This window comes from Molothrus aeneus, chromosome 8, assembly GCF_037042795.1.
Source record: "Molothrus aeneus isolate 106 chromosome 8, BPBGC_Maene_1.0, whole genome shotgun sequence".
In the NCBI taxonomy this organism is placed as follows: domain Eukaryota; kingdom Metazoa; phylum Chordata; class Aves; order Passeriformes; family Icteridae; genus Molothrus; species Molothrus aeneus.
Genome location: NC_089653.1, coordinates 19,890,468 through 19,910,310, shown reverse-complemented (window position 1 = coordinate 19,910,310; position 19,843 = coordinate 19,890,468). Strand labels below are relative to the sequence as shown.

General features: G+C 39.5%; 1 protein-coding gene across 1 annotated transcript in view; it reads left to right on the top strand.

The window, feature by feature from the left end:
* PLCE1 (phospholipase C epsilon 1) overlaps nucleotides 1-19,536 on the top strand; it is a 116,267-nt gene extending 96,731 nt beyond the window's left edge. The window contains exons 22-32 of the mRNA XM_066554672.1: nucleotides 4,224-4,355; nucleotides 5,555-5,845; nucleotides 6,778-6,941; nucleotides 7,834-8,095; nucleotides 8,957-9,075; nucleotides 10,134-10,262; nucleotides 10,991-11,200; nucleotides 13,006-13,167; nucleotides 13,323-13,541; nucleotides 14,276-14,465; nucleotides 15,530-19,536. Coding sequence (XP_066410769.1) covers nucleotides 4,224-4,355; nucleotides 5,555-5,845; nucleotides 6,778-6,941; nucleotides 7,834-8,095; nucleotides 8,957-9,075; nucleotides 10,134-10,262; nucleotides 10,991-11,200; nucleotides 13,006-13,167; nucleotides 13,323-13,541; nucleotides 14,276-14,434 — 1,847 coding nt within the window. The 3' untranslated portion in view covers nucleotides 14,435-14,465; nucleotides 15,530-19,536. The remainder of the gene's footprint in view (nucleotides 1-4,223; nucleotides 4,356-5,554; nucleotides 5,846-6,777; nucleotides 6,942-7,833; nucleotides 8,096-8,956; nucleotides 9,076-10,133; nucleotides 10,263-10,990; nucleotides 11,201-13,005; nucleotides 13,168-13,322; nucleotides 13,542-14,275; nucleotides 14,466-15,529) is intronic.
* The last annotated feature ends 307 nt before the right edge of the window (nucleotides 19,537-19,843 follow it).

Below are 19,843 nucleotides of genomic sequence, written 5' to 3'. Positions count from 1 at the left end.
TGAGTACACTGCTCTGTTTTATTGCTTTAAGCTTTCTAACTCCTGGAGACTTTATGTTTATGTTTTGGATTAGTTTGAAGTAGTCGAGGAGGTTCTTTCTTCATAATTTGGTAGTCTTCATAATAGCAGCTCCTGGCTGAGAAGCAGTGTTCATAATTTAGGTGAATACATACTGTTTGTCATAATAAAATGTTTACAAAAGTGAAATTTGCCAGTCTTCACAACTTAGACAACTGCTTCACTGCCAAATGCCAGATGACAGAAAGCTTTATCTTGAGAGCTCTGAGTTTCCATGTAAGGACCTACTGAATTAAGAAGGAGAATATTCTTAAGGCCTTGAAGGTAGAGTGTGTCACATTTCTTTAAGTGACCTCTGTTTAGTGTGTTTCACCTTTGCCTCCAGCTGTATTTTCTGTTCTTTCCCAAGTGGACAGGAGAGGAGCCATTTGCAGGAGTAAAGCACCTTTTCATAAGGGTGAGTGAGGGCAGCTGCTTGCAGACTCTCACTCAGTCTTCGTGGAAGCAGTTATGGAAATCAGAAAATCTTCTTTTGTACAGTAGGAAAAATAACTTTTGCAGAGAAAAGGAGAGGGAGTAAGTGAAGAGATCACTGATAGGCACTTGTTCAGTACTGAAATATGAGGTTGGGTATATTTTGGCTCACACTATGTACATAAATACTTTTAAATTGAGAATTTATTGTTTATTGATATGTTTAATGTTTTGAATTAAAAATCTGCTCTTTAGTGGAATGGTTCTCTGTGGAAAAATTAGCAATTCTGCCAAATCATGATCTTACACAAACAGAACTTTAATCAGATTAGAGAAGCTAACCAAACATAAAATAGTGTCAAATAGGCAAGATAAACATGCTGAAAAATGGACGGACATTCTTTCATAACTTTAAAAATTGTAGGTGTCACTTGTAAAAATAATGCCTTCCAAATATCCAGATCTGATACTCTTTTTAATGAAATCTGCAATGAGATATATTTCAAGTAAAATATTTTCTTTTAAAGAAAGATATTCAAGATTAAATAAGGATAGTTTGGGTTGTTCCAAGCATTTTGACACATAAAAAATTCTGATGTTCTAAGAAAACTTTGAAGTATTTAATTTTTAATGTAATACTGGTTATTAAAGAAATACCTGCTTTCCTTCTCAGATTTCTTCCTCTTGATTTAAAGGGATCATGAATAGAACAATTAAGAAGATTATCTCCTTTCACAGATGAACACATAAAGCTGTAGAAATTACTTTTCCAGCAAACTTTGTCTCCTTTGAGACAAATACTGCCTCCTCTGTAGGCTCCCATGGCCACCATACCAGTGATTGGATTGCTCTGCTCAGCTGGAGGGCACAGATGTGGTGCAGTGCCCTACCCAGTATTGCCCATGAATGATGGGAGCAAGGCTGCTAGATCCATGACTATGTAGCTCTAGTGCCTGTGTTCCTAACCAGCTCAGAAAATGCAGGAGTTTTGGAAATAGGGAGGGTAGAATTCATGTCAGTGTCTGATCAATGGTGTAAATACTTTATTTCTTCTGTCTTCATATAATTTTGTTCTGTGTTTACACTTGCCTACATCCCTGAATGTTAATCACTGATTTGTGACTATAAAAAAGGACAAGGACCATAATGTTCACTTACCCTAACCTACTGGGTAACACAGACTTCCCTAAGTGTTCCCTGGTCAAAACAGAATTTATCATGTGGAGAAAATAACATTTCTTGTTTATAAAACCTCTGGTAACAAGGAACCCACCATGGCTCTTGTTGTTTCTGTGCTCCTTGGCCTTACAGTCCTTGCTTAATTTGAATTCCAGTGTGTTGGATATCATTGCACCATTATCTGAGAGGCTGGAGGTCTGTTCTCTTGTGTCACCCAAGCTGAGGGCAGTGGAGCACCCCTGAGCACTGCTACTGGCACATGGCTCATCCCCTTGGTGCTGAGATCCTCACACAATGAGTAGAGAAACTCAGTACATAAGAGCAGGATTTGCACAATCAAGTGGAGGGGGCAGGGAGCCACCTGCGCTCACCAGCATGAAATTCATCACCATCATCTCCATCATATCAGATTACCTGCCCCTATAATATCACTTCTCAAGAAATTAAAGTGAACATAAAAAAGGGCACCCTGCATATAAAAATGCTGTAAATTCCCTTTTAAGGTCTGCAAACCTGCAGACTTCCTGTTGGTTGGAAACACATGGTGAGAAGGTGGCAATTATGTTAGTGTGGTGAGAGGGAGAAGGGCAGGGAAGCTTGCAGTCCTCTGGATTGAGTCCAGAAGCAGTAAAGCACTGTGCTTATATCTAACACACGAGATGGGCACTGAATTCTGTAACTTGAAAAACATGGCACAGGGGTTGCAGGGAAACACAAAACATTTACTCTGACACTGTGGTAGTACAATAGGATTTATGTACAGTATGGTGGACTCTGAGCTGATCCTACTTTGACCAGACAGTTGGACCAGATGACTTCCATATCCTTGTCAACCTCTATTATTTTGTGATTTGATGATTCTGTGAATTGGTAAAGCTTTATTTTGAAGTCAGATTTAAATTGGAGTGAAAAATGGAGCTTGTGTGTGGGAAGAGATGTGTAACATGCAGAGCATGGGACAGACTGAAAGGAAGCTGCCAGCTGCAGTGTGCCCTCTGGCCATCACACTGGGCTGTCAGCCCTGGGGCTCTGCACTGCACTCTGGTGATTTGTGAGGTCAGTTTGTTTCCTCAGTGACTGTCTCCACAACAGGACTTTGAAACTGGATCTTACTTGCCAAATCCATTTGATCCATTCAAAACTGGATTTAAATAGTGCTGGAAGCACACAGCGCATAACTCCTCATTCTTCAATTAAATTCATATTCCTTGATCCCAGTTTCTACCATCTTCTGTGGTTTATGTGTATGCTTTGGCCCAAAGAGACAATACATCTCCAACGTGGAAAACATTTATGTATGTTCTGAATTTTACTAACCCAAGTAGTTCCATTGAAACTGTGTGCATAATTTTAGTAAGTACATGTACACATGCCATAGAGATTGAGAGCTGAAAATTTGCAGCTGTGGGCAGACTTCAATCAGAAGAGGCCAATGTATCCCCTTTGTGATTTACATTTGTGTTTGAAATATTAGTATTAAATCCAGAACTGTCTTTAGGCAGGTGTGAATTGATGTTACTTAATGTGGAAAGTTTTAGGAGTCACATTTAGGCATGTAGCAGTGTATTTGCTTTGTTACATTCCATATCAGAAATACATCTTGGGTTTCTGAGAGCATCCCACATCTCACTGCCGTGGGTGTCAGAATAATTATTGTGCACTTTAATTTTGATCTGCTTTGTGCTCTCTCCAAGCCAACAGAAAAAAATTGACCTTAAGTGGGATTAAGTCTGTTTACTTCACCAGGATTCAGGTCATGACTTTTAATGATTATGTTTCTAGAATGCACAAGTTTGAATAATAGCTATACTAGAGCTTTCCAGCTCCACTCCTAGTATGTATTGACTATTAAATATGTAATGGATTTTGCACACCTAACTGTATTTACCAGCACTGAAGTACAAATAAACAGAAGAAGAGGACTCTGAAAACATTTTTTGAAGTTAAACTGTTTAACCAACAGCATTTGGACATATAATATTTATAATTCTATATCTTTCAATCATGATCTTGCATTTATTTAATTATGTAGGTATTGTCACCTAGATGAATTTCATTATATTCACTACTGATTTATTGCTTCTGTAGAAAAGATTTTTATTTTAAAAATTATTCCTATTTCCGATGAATACATTGGGACTGTTACTGCTGATTTTTTTAGTATCAGTTTGGACCATTTAGTAATTTGAGAGGAAGCCTTTACCTTCCTCAAGCCAAAAAGTAAAATGGAGAAAAGTTATATCACACTGAGAGAATTGTATATTGTATGGTTTCCTATGGATTTCTATATACATTATATAAATGTATATACATATATGCATTATATATAAAACCATGCATAATATATATTATATATATGTATATATATAATATAAAAGTGTGTATATATTTAAAGATTTTAAAATTAAATTGTGGAGAAAATACATTGTTTGTCCTGTGAGCTATATAGCAAGAGTATTCATGCCTTCAAAAATAATGTAAAATATGGTGGAAAATGTCATGCCCCCTCGGTCATGTTTTTTGGCTCATTTATTTTACATTTATGGGAATAGGCTTGTCAACTCTAAACCCATCTGGCTCTAGCAGAGGAAAAGAAAGAAAAAGCAGGAAGTCCATTTTTGGCAACAATCCTGGCAGGCTGAGCCCTGGGGAGTCAGCTGCTCTTGCCAAAGCATCTGGAAAAGGTAAAGTTAGCATCTTCTTTCACCAGTCACGTGGAATGACACTGTAATCCAGCACATGTAGCAGACCAAGCTGTTAAAGATCAAATACTTTGCAATGTGTAAAACGTTAAACTTTGGAATGGTTTTTCATTAACACGGCAGCTATTACAGTACCACTATTACAACTGAAGTGGTGAGTGTGGAATATTAGGATTACTTGATCAGAAATGTGATGATCCTAATTCATAAGCAATTTGAAACTAATGTGCATTTTAAGTATCTTGAAATTTATATTTTTAAAGATATAAGTGAATATTTTCAAAGTACAAATGAAAGCCAGGACTGTTGGGCTGGTCCAGAAAAGAATTTTTATTGTCTGAAATAGAATTTAGAGGCCTGAAATTTGGCCAAGTCCAAATGCGTAATTGTGCAAATTAGACTCTGTAGGTGATTCAGTTTGTGAACCTGGAAATTGTGCCTCTGCCTAGGAACAGATGTAAAGAAATACAGAGAAAGTACAGGAAAGGCTCTGGAGCAGGAGTAAGACCCAGATCCCCTGCCTTTCAAGTGAGTGCCATAAACAGATATTTTGAACTAATTTTCTGGCTCAGGGACAGTTGTATTTCTTGCAGCCCAAGGGCATGACTGCAGCAGACAGGAAAGATTTCCTTCTAGAGGCCAGTGTCCTAAAAATGAAGAATTGTGGTGCCTTATTCTAAAGCATATAAGTATTTTACTGCCTTTTCCCCCAAATTTTGCAGTCTCTGTAGACTGTTTGGAAAATTAGCAGGTGGCTTTCAGTCTTGCCTCTCTTCCTCATGTAAAATGTATAAATGAGAAGAAGGGAATTTTAGTCCTTTATTTCATTTTTTTATTCCTTAACTTAATTTTTTATTCCTTAATTTAATATTTTTATTCCTTAATTTTTAATTCCTAAATTTTTCCTAACTGGCAAATGCCAGTTAGGTATATATTTATGAAAGTGCTTGTTAGCACATCTAATCATGGTATTATTTCAATACTTGGACATTGTGTTTCCTCTCAAGGATTGTTCTTACTGTGTCAGAAGGACTGTGACACTTGTCCTGAGTAGTGTCATTTTCCAGGATCACCTTTTTCTACCATAAGCAAAGCACGCACACATACTCCACTAGAAAACATTGCATTTGTGGAGCCTCTGGACCTGCAGCTGTACCTTGAGGGCACTGTTTGTTTTCCAGGTCCCTTTGATATGATGCGGCAGACCTGGGAAGATCCTTGCTCTCCTTACAACTCTCCAGCCTCCCTCAGTGCCATCATAAGGACTCCCAAGTGCTACCACATCTCGTCCCTGAACGAGAACGCTGCCAAGCGGCTCTGCAGGCGCTACTCGCAGAAGCTGATCCAGCACACCACCTGCCAGCTCCTGAGGACCTACCCCGCTGCCACGCGCATCGACTCCTCCAACCCCCACCCCCTGATCTTCTGGCTCCATGGGGTGCAGCTCGTGGCTCTCAACTACCAAACAGATGGTAAGGCTGCACAAACCCAGGGTTTAATACATTGGAAATGTGATAGGAGGCCTTACATGGTGAATTTGTACTTTCCCTATTTACTTTTCCCCTGCTCTCCTGAGGGGACCTTCCTGTACCTGCACCCCAGCCACAAGCAGGTTCATACCACAGGAGTTGGGTCCTTGAGGGCAGTGACCTCAGAGTCCAGGAGCTTTATGCCAGTGCACCAGGTTCTCTGATAACCCAGAAGTGCCTGGACAGCAACACTTCCATTTTTATTTTTATTTTATTGATGAAGGTTGTTTTTTTCTCCCAGTTCAAGTAACTCTTACCCTTTCAGATAATTTCAAGCATAAAAAAGTATGAACTACTTTTCACTTGGAAGTGCTGCCTTGGATGTTGGTTTAATGTTGATCAAAACATTTTTTGAATATATGCTATCCTATCTTTGTTCCTTCACATTTTCCATGGGGAATCCATTAGGTCATCTACAGTGCTCTACAGAACCTGGCATGAGCTCAGTTTGTTAGAGCATGGTGCTAACAGCATCAAGGCTGTGTGCTTGATCCCCAGTGGGCCATTCTCTTAAGAGCTGGACACAATGATCCTTGTGGGTCCCTTCCAATTCAGAATATTCTGTGCTTCTGTGATTCATTATGCAGTTCAGGGCACATTCCTAGAAACTTCCCAGAGAACTGTTGTAGGCAAGCCCTACAGCTCAATAAAGACAATGGAAAGGAAAGAATGAACTGTTCTTAGAGTTTTGTGTAATTACAAATAATTACTGGATAGATTGGACACATAAATCACACATAGTTGTGTAAACCAGGAATAGTACATAACTAAAATAGTTTAAAAAAAGATATTTCAAACATGACTTTGTCTTCACTGTTGCAGTTTTTCCATTGTACCATTGCTCTCTGTCAGTTTTGGCTGCCTTAATTTCTCAGATCTTCCTCTGCAACTCAACGCAGCAATGTTTGAGGCTAATGGTGGCTGTGGATATGTTCTGAAACCTCCAGTTCTGTGGGATAAAAACTGTTCAATGTACCAGCATTTTTGTCCGTTGGAAAGAGATCTTGATAATAAGGAGCCAGCTATATATTCTTTAACAGTAAGTACATTAAAAGGGAATTTCATACAGGCAAACAGATAGAAGTAGACAATATACAAATACAGTCTTTAACCAGTATTGTAGTCATTTTTTATGCTTCTAAATGAAAAGATTGAATCTTTAAATGTTGCTTCCAAAGGTCAGCCTAACTAACAGAAATTGGAGAGGAAAGGAACAAAGATTTGTCTTTATTTCATTGTATTGGCTGATTTGTATCCATAGTTACTTCCCCTGTTTCCTTCACAGTATTTGTTGAAACTCAATCTTGAAAGCATTTTCCCTGGGACTGCACAACTGTGTAAAATTGCACATGTGCCTTGATGTTCTACACATTTGTGAACACTTGAAAAGCTGCACAAAAAGCCATTATGAAAAGCTGTACTGAATCTTGAAAAAATATATTTTTGTAAGTCATATAACAAGATATATAATTCATGGATTATGTGGCCAAAAAAATGTACTCTCAGAAGCTAGTCCTTTCCAAGAAATGTGTCAGAAAAGTGAAATTCATAAGAACCAGGATTTTCCCAGCTGTGGTAATTGCACACTTAATTCTTGTGTTGTGTATGCCAAAGCAAGCCAGAGCTCAATGCCATCACCCCAGAGTAATAGAGAGAAAAGTGATCCTTTTTGACTGAGTTACTGGTACATTCATTATGGATTAATGTTCAGATGCCTTGAACAGTTGTATAGTGTATTTTTTCAGAGGAAAGATACCGTAGCAGTGGTGTTGGGGGTGGGACGGTTGAGGGAGCTCTGCTTTTGAAATTACTTCCCTGGCAATCACAAAAGCGAGCGTTGTAAAACTGTGCTGAGCAGTATTTGGCTCGGGATCATGGCAGCTTAGGGATTACCCCCCTAACAGTTCTCTGTGCTCCTCCCTCTGCTGCAGATCGTGTCTGGCCAGAACGTTTGCCCCAGCAACAGCACGGGCAGCCCCTGCATCGAGATCGACGTGCTGGGGATGCCCCTGGACAGCTGCCACTTCCGCACCAAGCCCATCCACCGCAACACCCTCAACCCCATGTGGAACGAGCAGTTCCTGTTCCGCGTTCACTTCGAGGATTTGGTCTTTCTGCGCTTCGCCGTGGTTGAAAACAGCTGCTCGGCTGTCACAGCCCAGAGGATCATTCCCCTGAAAGCGCTGAAGAGAGGTACGGCGTGGCTCCTGCTGGCACCCTAAGCCACAATGGCCCAGCACATTCCTGGGTTGAATCCTTCCAGAGGGAATTTTTTAATCAGTTGCATTTTTCTAGAGGAGACAGGGAGCGAATACCAGACAGCACACCACGGCCTGGCAGTACAGTGCTGATCTGGGACTCCCAGGGAGCTGGCAGCCCCCCCAGTGGCTTGTGAAAGGTCTGATCCTGTGCTGTTGTGGAGGCAGGGCCATGTGGGACACACCTGCTCCCATCCTGAGGCTGTATCACCAGGGGACTGGCTGCTCCCTTAGGAAGCTTGGGGGGATTTCATTCCTGCCTTGTCCTTTGCCCAAGAAACTGCTGCAACAGCTGATCACTGGGCAGAGGGGAATTGCACTTCTCACAGCCACATGGCTGGAGGGGAGTCGGAGAAGGGGTGAAAAAAACCCCATCACTAATTGTGTGACACCTGGGGGAGAGAGTTTCCATCTTGCCAGTAGCTCTTTTACATTTGCTTTGTGCCACTTTATTGCCACACAACCGTCCGGGTTGGTGTGTGAGATTTGGCCATACACATGCATTTTCCAATGAGAATTTGACCTTGCTTTATTTGTGTTCTGATATTTAGATATTTTATGTATGACTCTATTGAATATTATGGTAAAACAAAGGCAGGATGCTCTATGAGCCACTCAGCAGTAGGATTTGTGTTACCCTGTTGTACAGTGTGTTCATGCTGTGCTATTAGAGTGCTTCAAATCCTACCTGTGTGGCAAAGTGTAGCTATAAAACCAGCAAATTTGAGTTTTTCATTTATGAGACTTGTGTCCTAGGATATGGCAAAGTATTTACAGAAGGATTTTTCCTCTCTAGGCTACAGACATGTCCAGCTCCATAATCTACACAATGAGACTTTAGAAATTTCCAGTTTGTTCATAAACAGTCGGAGAATGGAAGAAAGTCCCTCTGGAAACACTCTGCCTGCATCTGTGGTAATTTATTTTTTGTTTGTGTGCATGAATTACCTGTATTCTGTATTCTTGATTTAATAACTACTATGGTGTGAAGATTTATAGGGCCAGAGTGTTCAAAGATGTTAGCCCTCAAACCTGCACATTCTTCAGTTCAAAGTCTGGCTCCTCTGCTGTATTTAGGTATAGAACAAGAAATGTGCTCCTCGACTGGAGGAGTGTGGACGAGCAGTCAGGTTCAGTGCAGCCTAATGCATTCCTTTGTGCACGAATTGTAAGCAAAGCATTTGAGACCAAAAAAAAAGGAAGATGCAAATTACCAACAACTTTGAAATAATGAGAATAAAATTGATTTCTGTTACAAGAAAAGGTGAACTCTGTAGTTCCATAAACACATACAGATTTATATATGTGTGCACAGCCATATGTTTATATGTGCAAGTATGTATACATATGTACAGGTATCTGTATATCTAAAAATATGCATGCATAGAGGTGATTTTTGTTTAAAAACCCTTACTGTTAGGCTACTTGGGTTACTTGTGTTTTGGCAACTTTAAATATGTATTTTATCATTTTGCTGATTCCTAAAGTGTTAGATAAAACCTTCTGAGCTCCTGTGAGTGCAGCAGGTATGTTGCATATATTACCTCCTGTGGATGCATTCCAAATTTCTATCTTGGTGAATTACAAGGGTAGAAAGGAAGAACAAATAGTTTGGAGGTTGAAACAAAGCTATTGCTTTTCATCCAGTCTGCATGCTGAATCCAAATATCTGAGCTCAGCTAGAATGGGGAATGAATGATGGAGAATTGGCCCTTTGTCCAGGGGTAGTTTATGTATTCCCACTGGAAATCTTCCTTTTTCTCTTCAGCTTCAAGAGACGATGGAGGCTTTTGGAGGGTTTGTTGGGGTTTTTTAGATGCCTTGATCTGTAGTGTAAGGAAGAGCCATGTATGAACTGAACAGCTTTGCTTTGTCAAGGCCCTCACAACTTGTGTACAGTTTCTTTTAAGCAACCTAGAAATAACATGCCTGTGTAAAAACGTCCAGTAACCTGTTGAATGTTGTCTGAACAGTTGTTTAGCCCGGGAGAAAGGAAAGCTGCCATGACTTACAAAGTGACAGTTCATGGAATTCCAGGCCCAGAGCCTTTCACTGTGTTCAGTGTGAGTGCAGGGACCACGGCTGCACAGCTGCTCCATCAGGTGAGCTCCTGCTGAATTGCAGACTCTGCATTGCCAGAATCCACACTAACATCTGCTGCACCTCTTTCTCCCTGCACTTCTCACACATCACCCCAGCAAGGAGTGCTCTTAGAAATGCATTGCTGTGCAATTAATTACACAGCAAACACACAATATAAGCAGTGGAATTTTCCCAATCTTGGCTTCAGAGAATGGGTTTATAATCTTAGGACATATTCCCTATTAGTATTTTAATATTTGGGCATATGCAGATGAGAAAAACAGTGTCTCTAGTCAATGGGTGCAGTGGGCTCTCCTTACAACAAAGGCAAACATTTCTGCACAGTTCTTTGAACTGAGGCACCGCAGGAACAGAGAGTAAAAGTTAGAGGGCTAAGTTCATGAGTAGAAAAACCAGATAACTCAGCAGGGATTGTTATTCTAGCAATGGGAAAAGACTGTACTGTCCTGGGATTGTGAATAAATTTTCTGGCAAGCTAAAAAGGACCAAAATAAGCTTAAATAGTACTGCCTTGTCTGGAATAGTTGAACTGCTTGGCTGGGCTAAAGAGAACAGGACATTACCCTGGAGTAAAATATCTGAATAATAAATAGCACATCAGAAATCCTGCCTGCACTGTCAGAATAGTTACTGATTCTTAAAGCTTCCTTATTCATTCTCATTTATAACTACTAATTATGCAGTGTTTATATTTAGCATTCTAATTGTTGTGTGTTGTCTGTCTTAGCTCTTGGCTACCATAAAAGGCACCGAGTCATGCGCTGCAGACTATTTTCTGATGGAAGAGAAAAGTTTTATATCAAAAGAAAAGAGTGAATGCAGAAAACCACCATTCCAGAGAGTGATTGGTCCTGAAGAAGGGCTAGTGCAGCTTTTAAATAGTTGGTTCCCAGAAGAAGGATATGTTGGAAGAATTATCTTTAAAACTCGAGAGGAAGTAAGTCTGTTTTGGATAAATTATTATTTACAAAAGTAGCTAAAAATAGTTCTTAGGGCCACGAAACAAAAGGGTGCAGTATTTGTTTCACTACTTGGTGAGTAATGTCAATGCTGTGTGCATTATTTAAAACCAAACTTAACTCTTGAGTGAGAAGCACAACTGGACTTTATAGACCTGTGTGACACCAACTGGACTTCCCTGAGCTCAGCTGTGTGGTGTTTATTCATTATGGCTCAGTCACCAGTTCAGTGACTCTGTTTGGAGTGATCTTTCTAACTTAATGCAAATCTAGATTATGCCATGATAGAAAATTAATATAAAGATAATAGTTAATACCAAAGGATCATAGTAGAACTCCAGAAAACCACCATCAATTTAGATGGCAGCAACTTATCATCTGTCTAGAAAAATTAGAAATAATTTTAATATTAAAGAATAAGTCTAAAAGCCTCAAAGGATGATTAAATTATCATTTATAGGCTAAAATAATTAAATATGTGATTTCTTTTAATTTAAAGGAGGAAGATTACTTCAGTTTACACTATGAGCAAAGCACCCACAGCTTAAAATATGCTAGTGCCCAGGCTTGTGAGACAGAGACAAAAAAAGCAGGAGAAAGACACTTAAAGATCCCATTTTCAGAGGCACTTTCTTTGGTCAGTTAGGCAAATAAAAATGCTTGCTTAGTACACAGACTTTACATGCATATATATATATATATATATATATATATATATATATATGACAGAGGTGCTCTGGTATACTTTAAACTGAAAAAAATGTATTTTTGCTTATTTTGTCAGAACTTTTAGTAAAGCTTCAATCTGACAAATTGCTATTATTTTACACAAGTCCATATTTTGGTTTCCCTTATATCTAACCTTTGGAACAAAAATAACAAGGTAGAAATTTGTTTGTAGAAATAGTAGTCTACTGAATTCTACTGACTGCAGCACTGCCTCTGTCAGTGTCTGTTGCCACAGGTGTCCTGCCAAGCCCCATTCCGTCAGAAAATGGGTAAAAATCTGCCTTAGCTCATATGAAAATTATGCTGTTGTTCTGTCCTGTTATGTGAGTACCTCAAAGCATTACCCATAATTTTGAGCCTTTCTTCAGACAGCAGCACCACAGAGCTTGGGCTAGAAATGAAGCTGCAAATCTGACTGGAAAAACAAGGAGCAGGTCCAGTGACAGGGTGCAATACACAGCCCATATTTACAGCTTATGAATCCCAGCTGTGTTCCAAGTGTTCCAAGCCTTGGACAGAAATGCATTCTCTGAGAGAAGGTTCAAGGAGGAATTCTGTCTAAAATCTGCAGTAGTCATTGAAAAGGGAGAGAGAAACACACAGCCTTCCTCTTGCTCCACACCACAGGAAAATGTTCACTCAGATTCTGGCTCTCTAAATTCTTTTGGCTTTAGTGCAGGGACAAGAAAGAAAAGAACCCTTTCCACCATCTCCCATCATGCTGGCACTGTTACGTGACAAAACATCATTTTGTATACATAAGGGAAGGATTTAAGGGACCATTTTTGTTAAATAGGATGTTATACAAACATCTCCATTCCTCACCTACTATGAAAGGTATTTCAGATATCGATTTTAGAAAACATGGGTATTTACTAGCATTATTATTTATTATTAGCAGTAGTCGCTTGTCAAACCTCTCTTATAATGCATTTAACAAAATGGAGCCAAGGCAACTGCAGTCTCTAATTTCCATGTAATAAAACCCTTGTGTGACCACCAGCTATTAGTTACCTCTCTTCATAAATCAATTTGCCTGTCATTTTCTCTGTAGAATTTAAATGAAAGAAATGTCTTTCAAGAAGCAAAGGAAGAAGCAGCCCTCAGCTCTGAGGATGACAGCTTCTTTGTTCAGGTACATGATGTGTCCCCAGAGCAGCCACGCACCGTGATCAAAGCTCCGCGCCTCAGCACGGCTCAGGATGTCATACAGCAGGTAAGGGAGTGTGCCCACCTCAACATGTGGGCTGGAAGTCGGTTTCAAACAAGCTAAGGTGGGATTTGTTCTCAGCACTAGCTGAAGAATTGGTTTAGTAACCTGAATCTGAGAGAATGCCTTGTTTTTTCTTTTGTTTTTCTCCTTTTAAACAGACTCTCTGCAAAGCCAAATACTCTTACAGCATTTTGAGCAATCCAAACCCAAGTGATTATGTGCTCTTGGAAGAGGTGACTAAAGAACCAGCAAACAAAAAGTCTTCAACATCTAAACCATCTCAGAGGATTCTCTCTGATCAGGAGTGTGTGTTTCAGGCCCAAAGCAAGTGGAAGGGAGCAGGAAAATTTATCCTTAAGCTCAAAGAACAGGTTCAGGTAAACATGCGATACTTTGCAGATGTTACAGATGGTGTGTGATCAGCTTAATGGGAACCTGCTTTCCATGCAAGGGAGACACATCTGGCATGGGGGCAGGTGGAGAGGACAGACTACAGCAAAAAGCAAATTTCCCCTTTTCTCTGAACTTCCCTTACTTATTCCTTTGCAAAACTGAATCAGTTACATTCAGCAATGATTCCCTCACAGCCTGCAAATCCAGAGCAACCTTTATCTGCTACCAGCTTTCTGTTTCTCAAAACCTTCTGGCTGTGCATGCCATGTTCCCTGTCATAATAAAGGACCATTCAAATGGGCAGAACTTATAAGCTACTGGAATAAAGTCCCCTTTATTCCTGGCCAGTGAAAAAATTGTTCTGTTGCTTTATTTCAGGCTTTAAAAAATGGCAGGAATTAAGTACATGCCTGCTGGAGAAGGAGCTGTGTTCTCCTTTCCAGCAAACACCACCAATCCACAGCTGCTGTTGCTTTAAAGTAACTGCATTATAAGCAGAGATTACCAAATTTGCTAAACACATCTATAACAATGCGTAATTTTTAATTAATTGATTCAGAACAATCAGAAGGAAGTGCCTGGATGAAAGCACAGCCGTACTGAGTTCCTAAAGGGAGGCCTGCTCAGCAGTATGTCAGGTGTTTTCATATTCATTCCTTATTTCCCAGCGAACAAGTAGCTGTTAAACCACCTCTATGATCTTTTCTAATTTTTCCAGGCAGCACGAGATGACAAGAGAAGAGGCATCTCCTTCACCAGTGAGCTGAAGAAGCTGACCAAGTCGAGTAAGCAGTACCGGGGCTTCGTGTCGGACGGTGGCCAGGGCAGGGAGGAGAGAGCCGCCTGCGCCCTGGCCTTCAGTGACATCATGGAATAGTCCTGGCTGCTGCCACAGCAGGGCCTGCCAGGTACGGGAGACTGAGCCCAGCTCTGGGCAGCCTTTCAGAGCAGCATTCCCAGAGGATTCCTGCTCCCAAGCTGGAGCAGAGCAAACCAAGTGAGGTACAAGCACTGACAGAATGATCCAGAAAAGCCTCAGACACTGGTGTGCACAGGCACGATGACATCAGGAAGGTCTCTGAGTGAACCAGAGTGGTGGAGTTTCACCCACTTGCTCTGTCCATTTAATCCAAAATGTTGCATCCCAGCTGATTTTGCAGTACTCATTTTTCTCAACAATTGTGCTCAAATAGCAATGCTCTGTTATTCTTCTGCTCTGGACCACAGCAAATGGAAGTGAGCAGTAGAGCTTTTATTGTTTTTTGTTATGTTCAGATAATAAAATCATCAGGATTGGTGACCTCTTTTTTAGCTAGAGCAAGTTTACAGTGTTAATTTCTGTCTGTGGAAATTTTGCCAGAAATGTTTAAACATTTACACTATCCTTTCTGTATCTCTTCAATTTCTTCCATCTTGCTTGACTTCAAACAGCTGAAATACACAACAAAGACTGTCCCATTTATTTGGAGATAGTAAGTGCCACTTGCCCAGCACTGTACACTAACCAGACACTTGCACACTGCTACTAGAGCACTGTGACAGCTGCTGGGAAGTTGCAGCTCATTGCAAATGAAGAAGAAATCTTTTTCAGTGTTGATAATCCCACCTCACAGATGGCCAATTTAAGATTTTTTTTTGTATACCTCTAATCATTAAAGCATTATTTGACATGCACTGTAATGTTGCTGCTAAGTCACTAAATTAACAGAATTTAGGCACTGTTTTGATTTGCAAAGTATTTCAAATAGGAAGCTTATTTTTAGGCTGCTATAAAACCCTAAAGCATTAAAACAATCTGAATTCAAGGAAAGCAAAGTAAATTATGGGAAAATCAGAGTCGCTTTCCCTCTTCTGCATTTGGCTGGGTTTTTGTTTTGCTGGGGTTTTGTTTTGTTGTGTTTTCTTGGGGTTTTTTTTCCTTTTTTTTTCTGAAATCCAAATGTGGAATTTACATGACTGAATCCTTCTGCAGTGCCTTTGAAGGATCCTGCTGCGGACTGAACTGGTCAGAATTGTGTGCCCTGTGCTACAGATGCTTTAATCCAGGCAATACTGCTGGATTAACATCCAGACTCTGGGAGTCCTAAATGGGATGCTGTAGATGGGAAAGCTGCCTGTCAGCTCTTAGAAGATTCCTCTCTTCCTGTTTCTTCACATCTGCAGATTCTCCATAGGCGGATGGAGAGGTTTTCTTGGACTGTATGTTGTAAACAAACACGTGTCATCAGCCTCCCCTTTTTAAACAAAAGATAATTTTAGCTTGCTGCCTCTAAGGAATCAGAAGGCAGAGAACCAGAGTGGTCTTTTATGTGTATTATGTTAAAATAACGCACTTTTACCTGACAATTACTGTTAAACACTGTGTTAAGTGATTGTAAAGAGATTTAAATATACTGTAACTTCCTTTGCATATCTGTTTAACTTCGGTGAATATACAGAAAACATTCAAAATTATTTATGGTTTATCTACATTAACAAAATAATGTACAATAGCTGAGTACACCTTACTGGTAGTGAGACCTTGGCAAGGAACAACATTTTCTTCTTATAAATTTTAGTTTTCCAGGCTTGTGTTTAAAGAAAGAATATTTATTATCATGTTTCAAAGTACATGCCTTTGTATAGTATATTTATCGTATACTACTTTTTAGAAAATGCAGATTTTTTTATCTTTCTCTGGATTTAGAGGAAAAAAACATTAGAACTTTTCTGGTTCTTTCTTTTCAGCACAAGATGTTTAATACCCAGTACTGACCAAATTCAAACCAATGCACTGATAAGTGTAATTAACATTTCAAAATTTTTAATTCAAACCACATTTTTCCAGGTAGTCCGGAACTGTCTTTTTACTTGTCTGTTAAACCCAGAGAGTATAAAGAACTTTACACTCTAACTCTTGACAATTCTGTTTACATAGAAACACTATTGTGAAGTTTTATGTGTGCTGAATTCATCTTTTGTTATCTAAGTTAGTTATAGTAGCCTCATTTTTTTTTCCCCTCCATGGGAGTTACTGATGTGTTTAGTTATTTAAAATAATCCATTACAGGGGCACAAATTAAACAACTGCTGCCATCAGCCATCCCTTTCATCTCCCACAAGAAATGTGTCTGTGGGGAACAAACTGCTCTGCACATGTTTTTGTTTCACTAGAGCAAACCCTAAACAGAAGAAAGAAGTTACAGACAGTAGTCTCATGACAGCTAATGCCATCCCCCCCATGAATAAGAAAGTGAAATAAAAGAAGACAAAGTTATTAACTGGCATATAAACAAGAAGACAGAACCTGCATTCTGTCACCAGAAACTATGAAGTCTTTCACTATACACTACAGGAATTGCCTTCAAAGTAGCCATTTACCAAAGCAAAAAAGTGCCCTCTTGAGGTCACTTCCAGCTTTCAGAAAAAATAACCACAGACATACAAAAAAGTCACATTTCTCAGTGGCATATCCTCACAGAGGCCATGCACTTCCCACTGCTCATCTTTCACAAAAGTTAAGTTTTGAACTTAACCAAAGCAGCATTTTGCAGATCAGCAACATGACCCAAGTCAAGCCCCCAACCAGCTCAGCCTGTCACTCCTTACCAGGTCCAGCTGCAGCAGCCCCTGTGAGGGACATGTGCTCCCTGCCCAAGGGAAAGACTGAGCCCCAGCAAAATGTTAAGCAGTGACAACTTCCACAGAGGTCTGTACGCATAGTTTGCTTTGGATACTTTGGAATTACTGGGAAATACATGAACCTGCTGCACAATTCAACTAATGCAACCATTTTTCAAATGTTAGCTTTATTCTCTTTGTTATTTTAACACAGTGGCAGTTTGATGTCACTGAGAAACTTTTCCTTTTGGTGTTTTTATGGCATTTTAAAAATGCTTAATGTCCTGTAGTTTGCCCTTACAAGTTTAGCTTTTTCTTTTTTGTTGGTGTGGGTTTTTGGGCTGTTTTTTATCTTTAGCAGCTCTGAAAATTCTTAGTATCACCTGTAGTATCACAGTAGGCTGGCAGACACCCTTGCTAATTAGTTGGATTCAACATTGAAAGTTCTTATACCCATACTGTCACTCCCTAGTGATTTTCTGTCACATAGATATTAAAAAAAAATCATGGGGAAGCAAAGGGGACATCAGTAGTCATGTCATATTGTGCACCATAGGCCTAACACTAGCCTGAAGTCTTGTGGACATTTAAAATCAGCAGTTTTGTACTATTTCTGCTAACACAATCTTTCTAGCTGTTGGAATAGCTTATTAATATAAGTATCTTCATCATCAATCACAGTCAAAGCCTCCTTTGTCTGCTGTTTATCACAGTGAAAGAGAACAGCAAAATATTTGGCTTTTTGTTTAAAAACCCTAACTTTGTAGGCGTGTAGACATCTGGAACTGTGTAAGACTAATGAACCTGTTCCAGTATTTTCATTGAAATACATGCATCATTTAATTTAAAGTTTAGGTATTGGTAAATATCCAGGTAAACTTTTCTTGGTGAAACATGATGCATTTTGGGGTGAATTTGGAAAAGAATTGCAGTGCCCTTCCTCTTGCTGGTTCCAAGTAGTGGAAATACAATACCACTGGAAGCATTAAAGAGCAAGGGGGACTTGCTAACTTTTGTGAAAGCCCAGTTAAAGAGCTTTCATGTGCTAAGTTGTTATGCTAATAGGAATGTTTATTCTGTTTAGCCACAGATTTTATTTCTGCAGGAATCTCTCCACACATTCCTATGACAAAACTGACAAAATAACTTTGTCCTTTTCCATGCTTTTGGCTGAGTATGGACATGAATTAGGAAAATACATTCATTTTTACATTACAAACTATTTACAGGAAGCAGCTTCCAGGATAAAATTTGAGAGAAAGGAATGTAAATAATCAACATCTTCCAGAACCATGCAGTCTCTGAGCAGTAGCAGGCCTTGCACTGCACACTTTTCAGGTGGAAATCTCTTGCTTCTCCTGCTCCATTGCCTATTGGCAAAACCACAAAAGTATTTTATTCTGTACTATTTAAAAACTGCTCCTTTTCTACCAGTTTCTTACCCTTTCCTGTGCAGCACGTGGTGCTTGCAGTGTGTGACTGCAAGAGCCAAGAGCTGGGCAGCCCCAGCTCCTGTGGGTGCAGAGCTCTCTGCTTTAGGAACTGCTCCATTACCACATCCCAGAGCTCTCTGCACTCCAGGAGCTGCTTCCTCTGCCGCCCCAAGGGCTTCCTGCTTCTGTCTCACTGACCCCAGCAACAGCACTCAGAACACTCAAAAATACTATCTCAGATTTTGGGTTTTTAAGCCTAGGGACACTTTTTTTCCTTGCTTACAAATATTACTGGGTGAGGTGTCTGAATAGCTGCTTTTAGGAAGGTGTCTGCTAGAACTCACAAGCTTTTGAGAATTAAACACTTCAACACAGAAATATCCAAATATTTCATGAACACTTTCTCTTCCATTCATAGTTTATGTTCAAAAAGAGAAAACTTTGCTGGTAGCTTGAGAGGCTAAGTCTGCAGCTTCTGAAACTCAGCTGTCTGTTCTGCTCTTCAAATGCTTCAATTAACATTTGGTGTTTAATCATTGTCTGTTACTATTCCACTGTAAAACTCAGTTTACTTTTAGGGTAGCCCACTAAATGTACCAATGGTGGCAGTTTTTTCCTGTCTGTGATAAATATTTTGTAACTTAAATAGTGATAGACATTTGGCAGAGTTAGCAAATTAAACACAAAAATAAATAGCAGTAAATAGATTTTGCTCCAATAAGCTCTTTCAGAATGACTTGTTCAGTTGTCTTCCTCTGCCTCTTCAAGCATGTTAAAATATTCTGACAATGCAACATCACTATGTGCCAGTCTTTATATGTTTGGAAAATATGTAAAATGAACAATTTTAAAAGTGACTTTTCCACCTGGACTGTTTTCTCTCTGCTGACTTGAATAAACTGTATTTGTATATGTTGTAAAAAAATAAATGGTTTAAGATGTTGAATCTTTGTTTTTGCCTTCCTGAACTGACAAAGGTACTGACAAATGGCCCCCTTGGAATTTTGCAGAATTTAAATCACATCTGTATTTGCAAACACTTAACAATTAAACTAAAAAGAACTACTCAAAATGAATGGGAATGACAGCCTAAGCAGACAGAAATGTGTATAATCACCAGTGTTATGCATGCAGGTTTGTAGTCCACACAGTAAATATAATATAACACATAGGTATTTTATATGTATAATATAATACATAGGTATTTTCTAATCCCTTAATACACAGATGCCTGTTCTAAAAATATTTGTAAA